The sequence below is a fragment of the Hippoglossus stenolepis genome, chromosome 10 (genome assembly GCF_022539355.2).
Source record: "Hippoglossus stenolepis isolate QCI-W04-F060 chromosome 10, HSTE1.2, whole genome shotgun sequence".
Taxonomy (NCBI): Eukaryota; Metazoa; Chordata; class Actinopteri; order Pleuronectiformes; family Pleuronectidae; genus Hippoglossus; species Hippoglossus stenolepis.
The window spans coordinates 23,494,258-23,510,398 of NC_061492.1; the positions used below are offsets into that span (position 1 = coordinate 23,494,258).

At 42.6% G+C, this 16,141-nt stretch overlaps 5 protein-coding genes across 6 annotated transcripts in view; 2 read left to right on the top strand and 3 right to left on the bottom strand.

The window, feature by feature from the left end:
* The window catches only part of LOC118116027 (histone H1-like), a 444,527-nt gene extending 442,504 nt beyond the window's left edge, over positions 1-2,023 (bottom strand). The window contains exon 1 of one of the 2 annotated variants that reach the window (XM_047341803.1): positions 902-2,023. In XM_047341803.1, coding sequence (XP_047197759.1) covers positions 902-1,486 — 585 coding nt within the window. In that variant the 5' untranslated portion in view covers positions 1,487-2,023. Of the gene's footprint in view, positions 1-629 lie in introns of those variants that run through there. The other variant, XM_047341802.1, reaches the window with a different exon arrangement.
* Positions 2,024-8,575: 6,552 nt separating this feature from the next.
* LOC118103895 (histone H2A) lies at positions 8,576-9,042 on the bottom strand. The gene is given in 2 exon segments (XM_035150961.2): positions 8,576-8,938; positions 8,941-9,042. Coding segments are annotated over 2 exon segments (384 nt in total). The 5' UTR covers positions 9,020-9,042; the 3' UTR covers positions 8,576-8,633.
* A 275-nt stretch (positions 9,043-9,317) lies between these two features.
* Positions 9,318-9,942, top strand: LOC118103899 (histone H3). The gene has a single exon (XM_035150964.2). It carries the CDS (start codon positions 9,356-9,358, stop codon positions 9,764-9,766), a length of 411 nt encoding a protein of 136 aa, XP_035006855.1. The 5' UTR covers positions 9,318-9,355; the 3' UTR covers positions 9,767-9,942.
* Positions 9,943-12,298: 2,356 nt separating this feature from the next.
* Positions 12,299-12,762, top strand: LOC118116054 (histone H2B). Its single transcript, XM_035167362.2, has one exon. The coding sequence runs from the start codon at positions 12,310-12,312 to the stop codon at positions 12,682-12,684; it is 375 nt and encodes a 124-aa protein (XP_035023253.1). The 5' UTR covers positions 12,299-12,309; the 3' UTR covers positions 12,685-12,762.
* Positions 12,763-15,339: 2,577 nt separating this feature from the next.
* Positions 15,340-15,717, bottom strand: LOC118116089 (histone H4). Its single transcript, XM_047341813.1, has one exon. The coding sequence runs from the start codon at positions 15,700-15,702 to the stop codon at positions 15,391-15,393; it is 312 nt and encodes a 103-aa protein (XP_047197769.1). The 5' UTR covers positions 15,703-15,717; the 3' UTR covers positions 15,340-15,390.
* Between the last annotated feature and the right edge of the window lie 424 nt (positions 15,718-16,141).

Consider the following 16,141-nt stretch of genomic DNA (forward strand, 5'->3'; position numbering starts at 1 on the left):
GATGACAGTTCATCAATACTTTAGTTTAATTACAGCCACTGATCAAGTCGATGCTGCTACAGAGCTCATTTTTATGACTCAGAACAGACAAGAAGCTGCAATAAAACAGGAGCAGCTGAGCTACTGGAAAACAAAGCTTCTGACAGGACATGTAGGAGAGTTCATCTGGTAGTGGACGTTGTTCCGGTTCACATATTTGGAGAGCAGCGCCATCTGGTGGCTGCATGATGTTACTACAATATAAATATATGATTTGAAGACGAAATCGTCCTTATCTAAGCAGCTCACCAACAACTTCATCACTTAAAAACACAGTTTCTAAGTGTCACTATATATATATATATATATATATATATATATATATTCAGCAATTAAAGACCAGAGGAAACTACGATAAATACATCATAAAACAATAAATGTGTTTCTACAAAACAAATTTTAGCAAAGGAATACTCTTTAAGAAGTATGATGTAAAACTGAAATCGTTGCACATCATATGACATAGTGTATGTGTGTGTCAGTAGTAGTCTGCTTCTCCTTCACACAGTCTAAAGATGTTTCAAGATGTAGTTGTTTTGATATGAAATAACTTCTAAATCTTGACATTACTGAAATAGATATTTAATATCTTTCTATATAACTTGACTCCCTTTAGTTAAGAACTCTGTCTCTACATATTTATTGTCAGTGGTGATGATTGATGAGGAAGCAGCTCTTTGTGGATAGACGTGTGTGGCTCTTAAAAGAGCCTTTTACCAGGATGGACATGTTTCACAGTGAGGACATCTCACTTCTTCTTGGCTGCTGTCCTCTTCACTTTGGGTTTGGCGACCTTCTTCGCGGGGGCTTTCTTGGGTGCAGGGGCCTTTTTCACCACCTTCTTGGGGCTCTTCACCGCTACCTTCTTGGGGCTCTTCACCACCTTCTTGGGGCTCTTCGCCGCTTTCTTGGGGCTCTTCGCCGCTTTCGTGGTACTCTTCGCCACCTTCTTGGGGCTCTTGGTGGGCTCCTTGGCCGCTGCTGGTTTCTTCACCTTCTTCAGGGACTTTTTAGCAGCTGCTGGCTTCTTGGCTGCCGCTGACTTGGGCTTTTTAGCCACTGCGGGTTTCTTGGCGGCGGGCTTCTTCGCTTTGGGAGCGGCCTTCTTCACCGGCTTCTGGACCTTGGTCTCCACCTTCTTGCTCATCTTGAACGAGCCAGTGGCCCCGGTTCCCTTGGTCTGGACCAGGGTCTCGTTGACCACCAGCTTCTTGATGGTGTTGTTGACGCGGGCATTGTTCTTCTCCACATCGTAGCCTCCGGCAGCCAGAGCCTTCTTGAGGGCGGCCACTGACACGCCGCTCCGCTCCTTGGACGCGGACACGGCTTTCACGATGAGCTCACTGACGCTGGGACCGACCTTCTTCGGTTTCACGACCTTCTTCTTGGCCACTTTAGCCTTGGCGGCGGCTGGAGCTGGAGCTGGAGCTGGAGCGACTTCTGTCATCTTTCTCTTTGTGTTTAGATCAACGAGGAACTATCGGAGTGAGTGACCGGACTGTAGAAGAGTCCTGATCGGGAGGCGGTACTTGAACACACCATGAGAACCGTGAAGACTCAGTCGAGCCGTGGCTCCTGTGTGCAGTGTGAACACCGAGACACTTGTGTTTTCTCTTCACTGATAAACGAGTGAAAACTCAGTGGGTGAGCGGTGCTGGAGGCTGACAGTGAGGAAGCAGGTAGCGGACTTGTCTGTCTTCATATTGAAGTCATGAAGAGCTCTGATGCTCTCTGCATTTTGTCGGTGGAGCCTCCAAACCTCACCCGTTCACCGCGGTGAGCAGCGCTGCTCAGCGGCTTTTCCCACTCGTTTCTCTCCTAAAATGAGTTCAAAAGCTCCACAGCTCCACCAAAACCCGTTTCCCAGCTGCTCCACATGTTTGTTCAGAGAGACCGAGTAAAAACAAGCACCTGCTGATGATCCCTTTGTAATAAAGTCAAGTTATTGTGCAGGCAGCAAACACACCGCTGATGGACGAGGCTCATGGTGAAGTTGAGCCAGACTTCCTATCAGAGCCGTGAACGTGTCATGATGAGGATGCTGGAGAGTCATTCTATAATTTCATATCCATGTTGAATTTGTCAATTTGATTAAATATTCACTTCAAGCAATGATCAAATTAATATTGGGGAACATTTCTCTTTCATTTAATACCAAAAGTCAACAGGTTCCATCATTTATTTTGCAGGAAATGTTTATGCTTTACTGGAATTTGCAGTTTCTCTGCTGTCTGATTTAGTAAATACCAACTTTTGCTCTTCACATTAACACTAGGATACATGTTTTTTATATATTGTAAAATAATCATTAAAACATGACAGAGGTTTCCCAAAAACTATCTGACTCATACATTAAATTATTCATGTTGTGTGTGAGAAATCTCTGTCAACCTGTCAATATGTTACCTATTGATCAATAGATCAAGTCTTCTCAGACTTTTATAACCAATAACATATTCATATTACAAATGAAGGCCTTAGTGTCAACAAACACTATGTATCCAGAATGTACACACGTGTGCAGTATGTGTAAGTGTGTGTGTAGATTGCTGTGTGTAAATTGTAGCATGTAAACATGTAATTTTAACCACTCAAAAATACTTTATTTATGTAGTACTTTATATACAAACACTATAACACAAAGTACTTTCCATGCTATGATAAAAAAAAACCATCCCCCACCCCTCCACTCGCCCCCATCCAAACCAGATGAATATAGTAAAACAGAATCCAGCAGATTGACAGTTTGTAATCAACAACACTTTCAAGCATACATGAGGTGCTTTTAAAACTGGTCAGTATCCAATGATGCCAAATGAAAGATGAACATAGTCACACTGTCACCCCGGACTAATAATATATGGGCATGTTCATAACACTATCAAAAACAATTCCAGACAAGCATCGAGTGCTTACACTGCTTGACCCTGCACTAACACTTTTGTACAACTGCAACATGACTTTTATTGCTGATTAAAAACAAAAACTGTGCATGTTTTTGACCACATTTAAAGAGTCAATTTGTCGAATCGACTTTTAGATTGTCGCTGCCCCTTATATTTCGATTCGCACGCACGTACGGCCGGCTTGCGAGGCTTTGAAAGTCACCACAAAAATCTTCCTGGATTACTCGACACACGCTTCGAAGGCTCGACACGGAAGGACACATCACTACAGATTACAACAATCAAACAACGTCTGTAAATCTATGGAACTATGACGGTGTAACGTCAGGGTTCAATGTGGGGTAGTTTAATCTCTTAATGTGAAGAAACTCCAGGATGGAGACTGACTTAGTGAAGCTGCACTTTACTGTTCTCCACACTGATCATCAACCACTCGTTATTAAACCGACAACACCGACATGAACCGGTCCACACGGCAGAGAGAAGCATTAGAGTTTCTGGGGATAAATCGTTTAAACCGAAGGCGACTGTGTGTTTAGAGAATAAGCTCCACCCTGTAAATTGTTTAATGTTATGTAAAGTTATTTTGCTCGTTAATGTGAGTAACTTAAGTTTTAATGTTATTATTCTATAATGGTTACCGGTGGCTGCCCGCATCCGTTTAAAAACATTAGTACTTGCGTACTGTGCTGGAACGGATCGGGTCCAGTCTACATCCAGGACATGGTCAAACGTTACACCCCAGCCCGTTCACTCCGCTCTGCTTCGGCCAATCGGCTTGTTGCTCCCTCACTGCGAGCTAAACACTAAATGAAACAGTCGCTAAATCACGACTGTTTGCTGTCCTGGCTCCTAAATGGTGGAATGAGCTCCCCATTGACATCCGGACATCAGAAAGTTTACACATCTTCCGCCGCAAACTAAAAACACACCTCTTCCGACTATACCTTGAATAACATTTTTAAAACTAACAATTTAGTAGCACTTAAAATGGCACTTACTTATAGCACTTTGTAGTTTTGCTTTTTTGAAGAAATTGTACTTTCTCTATTCTTGTTGTTCTGGGTTTGTACCCTTATGGTTGAATGCACTTATTGTAAGTCGCTTTGGATAAAAGCGTCAGCTAAATGTAATGTAATGTAAATAACGTTATTGCAGCTGCTGCAGTTTGAAACCCGTTGAGCAGGACTTTTTCATTGTGGCTGTACGGTAAAGTAGCGTTGAATTTAGATAATTTAATTTGACCACAAACACAGATTATTATTCTGCAGAAACCGATTTAATGTGATCGACTGAAACGGGAGTATTTAACGTCACATCTGCATTTTAAGAGCAGCTGTTTGAATAAAGAGCTTTAGGACACATAATGCTTCTTTAGAGTATTGGTGTTGATGTGTTGTAACGTGTTACAGTGAAAACTAAACTTGTCGCCTACATTCAGTTTTTACATCGTTAATCTTAAACAGACTTTACTGAATCTGTCATTCATGTGTTAAATAAGTGAACATGCAGAATAATGTATTTGTCTGTCACATGAAATAAATCATAGTTAGTGTAACTTTACTGACATAGACAGTCCCATAGAGAACCTGAGGCTGATGTCCACCACCTATTTCCTAAGCTGAAGTGATATGATCTGATGAATTCTGAAGTAATAAACTATTCTTTTTATCTTGTAAGTCTGTGAAAGTGTTAACCTGGCACATGTATGACTTTACATATCTGTGTATTTGTGTTGAGTTTTCCTCTAGGTGACTCAGGCAGCCTGCACACAGAGTCATCACTCCAGCACTGACTCCAGGTAAAGACCTGTTTTCATAACTGACAAACAATCAAAGCAACGTATTGTACATAATACATCATGCATTAAATTATATATGCAATGTTTTTAATGTGTAAGAACTCCATACTGCACATTCACTGTCTTGTGTTACCACCTGGCTCAAGGCTGGCAGCAAAAAGGGAGGTCACACACAGATCTATCAATCAAAAGTAAATTATTTAACTCAACTCATACATCATATTAATTAACTGCTGAGGTGTGTAAGTATGAAGGACATCAGTTGTGTGAGAACTGTGGATGAGTGAGAATATAATGTGATGGGTAGTGGAAAATTATTAAGTGTGGTGGAAAAACTATTTTGTTATTTTCGGGTCTGAGAGGAGATGTAGTAACATCAGGAAGCCAACAGATGGCGCTGCTCTCCAGATATGTGAACCGGAACAACGTCTACTACCAGATGAACTCTCCTTCATGTCCTGTCAGAAGCTTTGTTTTCCAGTAGCTCAGCTGCTCCTGTTTTATTGCAGCTACTTGTCTGTTCTGAGTCATAAAAATGAGCTCTGTAGCAGCATCGACTTGATCAGTGGCTGTAATTAAACTAAAGTATTGATGAGCTGTCATCAGGCACTGCAACACCAACAGAGGGAAAGTCATGTGGTATTATTACTAACAGGGAGTAGAGGGTTTTTCCAGGTGACGTTTTTCTCAGATTTATGATTAAAACATTAAGTTAATTTGTTTCATAAAAATATCAATAGATCTTCTGTGAAATCAAATCTAAGTAACCCCCACCTGACGATTGTTTTTCCAATCTTGGCTAAGGCCCTGCTTGGGTGTTTCCACATATGGATATTTTTATATATCTTAAAGATATTTTCTTTCAAATCACGATCACTCTTCTTTGTATGTTAACATCTCTAACCCTATCCTGAATAGTTTTTCCCACCATGGCAATGGCCCTGCGTAGATGTGTTAACACACTTTGAGCTAAAGATAAAACCATGTCTGAAAAATTTTAAACAACTAAAGTGGATACCTTGTTTCAGGACCATGGACAGAGCTGTTTGTTGTGTTTAGGTGCTGCACCTCAACAGTTTGTTTCTCTGAATGGATGTTGTGGAGCAGAGCGCAGCTGCTTTACGCTTCAAGTCTGTGCAAAAACACACAGGTTACAACTGGGTAAGTCGAGGCAGTGGGTAAGATGAGCCACCCCCTGTATCTAGATAACTATAAAAAAAAGTAATAATGTGACAACTAATTAAGGAAGTGTAGTCGACATTACTCATTCCATCTTTCACTCAAGTTCATGGAGAGAGTGGTAAGCAAACCAGAACTAAAATATCTTTGTCAAACAAAGCATATTCATCATGTTGCTAAAATTATCCGTCTTTTATCTTAATTAAAATAGATTAACAAACAGACATTAACAAGAATACACAGACAGATCCACACACATTAATATATACACACAGACACACAGTCATTTAGTGCATATATAAATTCACACTGAGCCCCTACATTTGTTGCTATGAAGAACACACGTGTCCTTTACGTGCACACCACAGTGTGCGTTAGCCACTGACGTCCCCTCGTACTGCAGGAGTTTGGTGACGGCCTTAAACTGCAGCCTTCTGGACCCTGACTGACTGACCCACTGACCTATTGACTCACTCGCTGGTTAATGTAGACACTATTGCATTAAACACTCAAATAAAACAGCACTTGATATCACTTTTTACTTGCTCACTTTTCTTTCCTGCCTGATTTTTTTTCTTCTGACTGACCAATGACAGCTCACACAGTGTGTGTGTGTCTATAAAAACGGTTAAGTATTATTATAATCTGTGGTGGACTAGTGGTAGAAATGACGGACATCAGACCAGAAGATCACTGGTTTGAGGCCATGAACTGACAAAAACATACCTGGACCTGCGATACTTCTCCTTCAGACACTTAGGGTGGATCAGTCTTGTGCTGAAGGAGCTGCCCAGTGCTGTGATGGTGTCCTGCAGGGGGGGGACTGGTTGTCCATGAGAGACGACGGCTTCGCCATCATCCTGCTCTGTCCCACCATGTCCACTGGGTCAAGTGGGTATCCCAGGACCGAGCTGGCCCTCCTAGTCAGTCGGTCCAGTCTCTTCCTGTCAGCAGTTGAAATGCTGCTGCCCCAGCAAACTATTCCAAAGATGCCACCACAGAGTCATAACAAGTCATCAGGAGCGCCCCCTGCACTCCAAAAGACCTCAGACTCCTGAGCAGATACAGTCTGCTCTGGCTTCTTAAAGAGTGCACTGGCATGATCGGTCCAGTTTATTGTTCAGGTGAACACCCAGGTACTTTCTATGAGGGGGACCAATAAAGGAGTCTTAAGTAGACCTGACACAATATCACTGTGTGGAGATTACATTATATATATATATATATATACACTTTAAAAAGCTAATGCTTAAAATAGAAGTCCAGAATTCACCAATAGAATTGCAGTTTTCACCCCTTGACTCCCTGTCATTGGTCCAGGAGAAAGAGGGGGGGCAGGGGAAAGTGAACTAACTGTATTGAATGTAAAATAAATGTTCCTGTGTATCACATGTTCCTGAGAGAATCTGCTTTTTGTATGCATATTCACAATTAATATAAAATAGATTGCTACGAAATGTCTGACTTTGTGTTTTTGTTCACGATGTCTTCCATTAAATTGTTTTCCACAGGAGACCTCTCCAAGGACATGTGCCTGAAGACACAAGCAGAGGAATACATTCAAATAACAGAAATAAAGAATGGTTTAAATTCTTGAAAGTCTAATGGAGTTTGAAATTACCCTCTTCATATACTGTGGAGAACAAGATGTACCGTGGACATTGATAGTTCATTTGTTTTGTTTTTGTCAAACATGTATCATTGGTCCAACTATCAGCTTTTTTCAGCTTTCAATTGCACCTCAGGGTGTTCATCAGTTAAAGGAACTGGCCCAAGGGTCATCTCATGACCAACATTACAACCTTAGCTCACATGAGGCCAAAGCTATTATCAGTAGCAGACCCTGAGAGAAGGGTGGTCGAAAAAGCTCAGAAAACAAGTGGAGCTTCTGGTTGAATTGATCCAGAGTCACGCTCCTCTGGGGAACAAGAGTAAACTTCAGTGCTCAGAGTTTATCGAGGAATCCAAACCATTCAGATGGTGACAGAGCTACATGCACTGTCGTTCAGGACAGCCTCATCACTGTCACACCAGAAGAATCACAAGAGAAAATATGAAGATGTTATGTTAATGACGGCTGAGTTCCAATTAGCTGCTCCAGTTCAATGGTCCTGATGTTGTGCATGCTGGATCACTGTCATGTTTACTGGGGCACTTTAATACAACAGACTTTTAAAACCTGATTTTACTGCTTCAGCAAAAGTATCATCAGAGTTAATATTTATGAATACATTACTTTGTAAAAAATAAAGTTAGTAATAAATATATATTACTTCTTCCACTAGATCTACTTCATGACAAATGTAGAGGTTGAAAAATACATTTAATCTGTTGTACCCACACTACTTTGACTTTCATTAGACAAATATTAAAATGTGTTTTTGCAATCATACTGTACATCTTGACAGATATATGCAGGTCCCTTTAATGACGTGAATCCATGTACCTTAGGCGTATTGGAATTTGAAGTGTGTATTCTTTGTATTAAGTCTTCCAGATGAGCACTGGTTTCCTCATTAACTGACAGGAACATCTGACACAGAAAAACTACACCAATGAATACGTATTGGATTCTAAAGTGCCTAAAATGACTTATGCTTGTGTATTTGACAAGTTGGTGGGTGACATGAGGAGATTTGCTCTCTACCAGAGGAGAGTGTGTGGCTCTTAAAAGAGCCTTTGTGTCGGTGGTTTCCATCAGCTTTGCTTTACTTGGACTTGGGGGCCTTCTCGGTCTTCTTGGGCAACAGAACAGCCTGGATGTTGGGCAGCACGCCGCCCTGAGCGATGGTCACTCCGCCCAGGAGTTTGTTGAGCTCCTCGTCGTTGCGGACGGCCAGCTGCAGGTGGCGGGGGATGATACGGCTCTTCTTGTTGTCGCGGGCGGCGTTTCCAGCCAGCTCCAGGATCTCAGCGGTCAGGTACTCCAGCACAGCCGCCAGGTAGACGGGGGCGCCGGCACCAACGCGATGTGCGTAGTTGCCTTTACGCAGCAGCCTGTGGACACGACCGACGGGAACTGGAGCCCAGCGCGGGACGAGCGAGTCTTTGCCTTCGCTCTGGCCTTTCCGCCGGTTTTACCTCTGCCAGACATTATGGCTGAAGTTTGTTTCCTAAGACACGTCAAGAGAAACTGCTGTGAACAGCTCGAACCCTCCCTTTATATCCGCGGATCGAGCGGGACGGTTCATGCCAGACCAACCAGAATAGAAGCCTCCAGCAGAGCAGCGGAGGACGGCCTGCACTTTCCTCCAATAAGCAGCGGGGACTCAGGCGGTGGGTCGCTCCTTTGGGCGGCGCTGAGCTCTCTCACCAATCAGGACCCGGGGATCTGAAGCAGCGTCACCATCACGGCTGGCTCCGCAGTTTAAAAGCAGAGTGTCGCGTCTCTGCCTCACATTTCCTCCCGATCAGAGAGACAAGTAACAAAATGGCAAGAACCAAGCAGACCGCTCGTAAATCCACCGGAGGCAAAGCCCCCAGGAAGCAACTGGCCACCAAGGCTGCTCGTAAGAGCGCCCCGGCCACCGGCGGCGTGAAGAAGCCTCACCGTTACAGGCCCGGTACCGTGGCTCTGAGAGAGATCCGTCGCTACCAGAAATCGACGGAGCTGCTGATCCGCAAGCTGCCCTTCCAGCGCCTGGTCAGAGAAATCGCTCAGGATTTCAAGACCGACCTGCGCTTCCAGAGCTCCGCTGTCATGGCTCTGCAGGAGGCCAGCGAGGCTTACCTGGTCGGCCTGTTTGAGGACACCAACCTGTGCGCCATCCACGCCAAGAGGGTTACCATCATGCCCAAGGACATACAGCTGGCCCGCCGCATCCGCGGAGAGAGAGCTTAAACTGCTGCTGCTCCACTGACGATAACAACGGCTCTTTTAAGAGCCACTTCACTGCACTCAAGACAAAACTCCTCTGCTGCCCTCACTAGTTACTGACTGTTCATACATATAATACACTGTAAATAACTGACTGCAGAGTTTAAAGTAAATATCTCGCCAATAAAGTTCCCATCAAAGTATTAGACAAATTAGTCTAATTTCTGTAAAGTAACTACACATACAAAACAGTGTACAGTTAAATATTTGTTACATTAGTAGCTTTGCAAATAATACACATTGGAAAGTATGCAGACTAAGACCCGTCTTGCTATTAATCCAATATTCATTAAAATTGCTGCTTTCACTTCACCTGTTAAATGGAACCAGAGTCAGAGCTGCAATGAAATAAAATGTTTATTCTAACTGAGTTGAGTTCTAAAATTCATGTGTAAACTTTAAGAACCTGAGATGACCTTGCTTTTTCTGAGAAACTGATCTACTCAGTGCAAACATTTATCAAACAGTTTACCTTATTTAAAAAGATGCCTTTTAGTAAAATGTTCCAATTGTGTTTAAAGACAAACATGTCCCCCAGGGATTGGAGCCCTTAAAATCAAGTGAAATATTTGCAGCCTTGAACATAATTGTAACAGTGGCATTACAGGCCTTCATCAACATAACATTCATGCCCCACTGATATAGACTGGAAATAGAAAAGATGAAGTATTACTGAATGCTGTCAACACAAATATCACCAGTATGAGGACACTATTATTTCACTGCAATTATATTTGCATTGATGCATCTTACAAACAGCAACATTGTTTTCCAAGTCAACATATCAAAGTATTTTTCCCACTCGTTTCTCTCCTAAAATGAGTTCAAAAGCTCCACAGCTCCACCAAAACCCGTTTCCCAGCTGCTCCACATGTTTGTTCAGAGAGACCGAGTAAAAACAAGCACCTGCTGATGATCCCTTTGTAATAAAGTCAAGTTATTGTGCAGGCAGCAAACACACCGCTGATGGACGAGGCTCATGGTGAAGCCAGACTTCCTATCAGAGCCGTGAACGTGTCATGATGAGGATGCTGGGGAGTCGTTCTATTATTAGGACTACATTTCATGTCCATGGGGTGAATTTATCAATTTGACTAAATATTCACTTCAAGCGATGATCAAATCAATATTGGGGAACATTTCTCTTTCATTTAATAACAAACAGTCAACAGGTTCCATCATCAAACAGAAACAATCGACCACATCGAATAAATGCAAACACCAGATCAAACCTAAATAAAACTGTTGAAGTGCAGCACCTAAACATAAAAAAACAGCTCTTTCCATGGTACTGATACAATTTACATGTTCTGAAGTTATCCAAGTTTATAGTTTTATTTTTATACAGTTAAAATATATGTTGTAGTGTGTGTCTGCTGGTATTTATTTATATTCTGCTTTGGGTGTTTGCAGCTTGTTGTTTGCGACAGTTGTGGAGCTTGTAGTGCAGGTTAGTGCACATGCGTAGTTATATATTGTTGACCGCATTGATATCGTCTGGTGTCCGCGAAGTCTGTGGATCAACACAAGTTCTTGACCGTGACACCGTGATATATGATAATGCGACCTGCAACGGGCAGTGTGACGATGGACATGTAACGGATACTTGGACTTTACGCATCACCAAGTCGGTAATGGACAGAGATAAGGTGTTTTTAAAAGTCGTTTGCTGGAACCGTGCAAATAAACCCTTTCAAATTTTTCCCTGCCTCCGGTTGAAGTGTGTTGCCACTGGGTTTTCACACCAGGCCAGAAGTATATCTGTTGGACATGAGTCAAACTTGATTATCACTCTGCAGGCTGACATTAAGTGGCCTATTGAAACGTGGAGCGAGGTAAAACAGCCAATACACCTGATGCTACCTGATTGGGCTGCAGGGACCGCCTCATGCTACAGGTAGTGACAAGGACACTAGCAGAACACAAAACTAGAGAAGAATCAGTCAGGAAGGATGAGGAGAGAGCAAATGTCTGTGGCCACCACATATAAAACTGTTCCCTTTCTGTTGTTGTCTTGCTTTTGCCTCTTCATTGCACCTGTTGTCACTTTCATTTGCACCAAAACAGGTGAAATTGATTCACAATCACTTGTGCTTCCTAAATGGACAGATTGATAAACCTGAAGTCGAACTGACTTGGTGTTTTACTGTGACCATTAAGTGTTCCCTTAACATTTAGAGCTGTGTAATTATCAGGTTGCTTTAGTTCAGATTGTTTTAAATGATACTAATGTGATACTAACATAAATAATAATAACATATATACTTTCAGACATCTTGCATTTCTTAACCCCCCAAATGTTCCAGTTGAGCTCTACAGTTCAACCTCTGTCAGCAGCAGAATAATGGACTCATGAACATGGAGACACTCCCACGTGCTGTTACACTGACGCTCAACATTCAGCCAATGACAGAGAGGGAACGGCACAGATAGATTTACATGTGATGTGTTCAAATACAGCCTGGCCACTTACTTCTTTATTCATTGGATCGAATAATATCGTGACGATGCCTGAACCAGCGAAGCCTGCGCCCAAGAAGGGTTCCAAGAAAGCGGTGGCGAAGGCCCCCGGTAAGGGCGGAAAGAAGAGGAGAAAGTCCAGGAAGGAGAGCTACGCCATCTACGTGTACAAGGTGCTGAAGCAGGTCCACCCCGACACTGGGATCTCCTCCAAGGCCATGGGCATCATGAACTGCTTCGTGAGCGACATCTTCGAGCGCATCGCCGGTGAGGCCTCTCGTCTGGCTCATTACAACAAGCGCTCCACCATCACCTCCAGGGAGATTCAGACCGCCGTCCGCCTGCTGCTGCCCGGGGAGCTGGCTAAACACGCCGTGTCTGAGGGCACCAAGGCCGTGACCAAGTACACCAGCTCCAAGTAAACGACTCTAAGGAGACATCAAAGCAACGGCTCTTTTAAGAGCCACACACTTTCTCTATGGAGACAAACTGTCCTGACTCTAATGTCATGTCCATCAACATTAAAACAGCCACTTTAAACTAATACTGCAACTGTGGTTAATTAGATCATGGTTTAATTTAATAATTGGGGATCATATTGAAGTAGTTTTCTTGTCCCGTGTCCACAGGGACAATATATTATAATGACGGATGTATTTTTATAGTGCAGTAATACACTGGTGTATAGAGGCTGCCAATGGTTATCGATTTATGATCTTTTTAGTACACAACATACCCATATATTAATAGTCCACATTAGCTCCAAAACATCCATTCAGAGCAGTGCACCTAAACACAATCAGCTCTGTCCATGGTCCTGAAACAAGGTATCCAATTTAGTTGGTTAAAATTATACTGTTAAAAATTACAGCCTTTTTCAGATTTGGTTTTATCTTTAGCGACAAGTTTGTTAACACGCCTACACAGAGACATTGTCATTGTTGGAAAAACTAATCAGAATAGGGTTAGAGAGGTTTACATACAAAGGAGAGCTATTATGATTTGAAAGAAACTCTTAAATCTGAAAAACTAAATTGCTGTTAATTTACACTTGAGCACATTGAGACTTGAACTTGAATTAGAGTGTAATGCAAGGCCTGACCATATTATCATTAAGTATGTTTAACTTAATGTTATGTGAGTGTTATGCTTTAGTATGATTGTTGTGAAACGAAAAGATCAAACAAGCTCTTAAATTGCTGTTGCAAAAACAGGTCAGGTCTTATGGACAGAGTGAGAACAACTTGAAGATCCTTTCTTATTGATGGCGAGCCTCCCAACGTGATTCCATCTGGAAGAAGAGATCCTTCGAATATTCCCTGTGGTAGGGGTGGTGCTAGTCACCCGGACCACGACATACACTAATAAAGGGTGCACACTCTTTTAAGGAATCGCCACAGGAACAGTCACTGTCATTAACCAGTGAAGTGACAAAACACACCAAGACTGATCACAGGAAACAGACTTTAAAGACGACTGACGCAAAAAGACTGATTTATTTTAAAGGGCCCAATTTTATTTTCATACAAATGTCTTTCCCAATGCTTGTGAATTATCACCTTCCACTTTAAGTTAGTAAAGTTACATTTTGTATATAATTGTTTGTGTATTGTGTGTACTTTCATTTATGGTTATTACAGTCTATGTCCCTCAGCTCCTCATCGGACCTAGTAGATCGTAACCTGGCCACAAGTGGTTACAAAAGGGAAATATGCTTTACAGTTAGATGAATCCACAGATATATTAAACTCTGCCCAGCTGCTTGTTTTGTCAGATACAGTTTTGACGGAAAACGTAATGCTGTTTTGCTCCACGCTGGAGTGGACATGCACAGGTGAGGACATTTTTACAAAACTAAAAGAAGAGGGACTATCTTGGGAAGACTGTATTGGTGTGTGTACGGACAGGGCTGGAGCGATGCTAGGAAAAGAAAGGACTGAAAGCGAGTGTCTTACAAGTGGCGCCGCACGTAAATTTCACACACTGTATTATTCACAGATAATCTCTTGCAAGCAAAACACTTGAACCAGAGCTTAAACATATTCTTGACACTACGAATAAAATAGTCAACTACATACAAACACGTCGACTCACTATCAGACTTCCTCTTGCAGGGAAATGTGCTGAGCCGCCTGTATGAACTGCAGGACGAGTTGCGTATATTTCTGATCTAGCATGGATCCCAGCTCGCTGACCACCTCACTGACCCTGACTGGTTAACAAGGCTGGCGTATTTGTGTGAAAAGACTTTCTCAGTCCTGACATACATAAAGAATAAATACAGATCGCAGCTAAACGTGGAGAATGATCTCCGAGTGGCCGTCTCCAAAATATAGCTGAAATGGACTTGCTCTGCTCCATGCATATTGCCCACTTATCTCATTAGTGAGTTCAAGAAATGAAAGTAATGTGTAGGCTAAAATAAATAACCCTAAAGTTTTTGTACATGGCAGCAATAAGGTGTCTGCTGCTCGTTATGCATACAGACGCGCACAGACATCAACTGCGCACTTGTTTATACTTAAAGCATGTGCTCACTCAGCCCTGCTGTTTATACAGGGAGATTCCCTGTATTCTGGTTATATTCTATTTCCTACTATAAAATAATATCATGGCTGTAAGGCTGTTGTTCTTTTGTGTTGTATTAATGCCCGTGTTTCCATAGGCCTAATAGTGCGTGTGCGTGGCTGTGCGCAACATTATTTACCACATCCAGGGAGGTGGGGGTCGCCAGTCTCTGGTTGGGGCTGAAAAGTTAGGAACCCCTGACATAGTACATGATACTTTACCAATCTTAGTGAAAGTTCGATATCCATAACATGATTAAGGTTAGTGTAAATGTGGATATGATTGTTGGAGGCAGCAAGAAAGTGTTGTATTTATGTACATGTTGGGTGGAAAACTCACTAGAGACAAAGTAAAAAATAAAGTATAGATTCAGTCACGAGTTAACATAGTTTATATATTGATTATTACTAAGATCATTTATTCCATCAATTTACAGAAGTTGTATTGTTGTAATCTGGAAGAACGAGTGATTAGTGTTGAGCAGAGGATGTGAGCTCTCATTGACTCAGTGTGTGGCTCTTAAAAGAGCCGTTGTGTTGTTGAGCTGTTGTAAAGTGAGTTTATCCACCGAAGCCGTACAGAGTGCGGCCCTGTCTCTTCAGAGCATACACCACGTCCATGGCGGTCACGGTCTTCCTCTTGGCGTGCTCGGTGTAGGTGACAGCATCGCGGATCACATTCTCCAGGAAAACCTTCAACACGCCGCGGGTCTCCTCGTAGATCAGACCGGAGATACGCTTCACTCCGCCACGGCGAGCCAGGCGGCGGATGGCGGGCTTGGTAATTCCCTGGATGTTATCACGGAGAACTTTGCGGTGACGCTTTGCGCCTCCTTTACCGAGCCCTTTTCCTCCCTTTCCTCGTCCAGACATTTCTCTTCAGTGAGATGAGATCTAATGAATAGAGTGCTCCGGGAAACACAGCTATTCATAGCCTGACTGAGGACCTGATAGAAGACAGAGGCGGCCGTCTTCCTCCTCTGTGGATCCTCATGGCCGCTGATAATAAAGTCTGTGGTGCGCTAGCGCCTCCACAGGTTTGGATGTAGGACGGTAGATATTAAGGTCTGACAGTTTTGTGTAATAGGACTGTAGCACGTTTCCATCAAGTAGTAATAGTGCCTGGGGGAAAGGCTTAGTAAACATAAGAGTAACATTAGGACTGATTAGGGAAGTACTTAGACAATGTATGAATATTGAGCAACCTTGAGTGAAAATCAGTGGTCACACAAAGACTCAGCTCATGATTTCTCCCTGAGCCCTCCTGTTATCCTCAAATTGACATTGTTTATCCTTTGAGTCATTTTGACCA

What these genes read in the sequence shown, in the direction of transcription:
- LOC118103899 (XM_035150964.2), top strand. Translation starts at nt 9,356, where the DNA reads ATGGCAAGAACCAAGCAGACCGCTCGTAAATCCACCGGAGGCAAAGCC.
- LOC118116054 (XM_035167362.2), top strand. Translation starts at nt 12,310, where the DNA reads ATGCCTGAACCAGCGAAGCCTGCGCCCAAGAAGGGTTCCAAGAAAGCG.
- LOC118116089 (XM_047341813.1), bottom strand. Translation starts at nt 15,702, where the DNA reads ATGTCTGGACGAGGAAAGGGAGGAAAAGGGCTCGGTAAAGGAGGCGCA.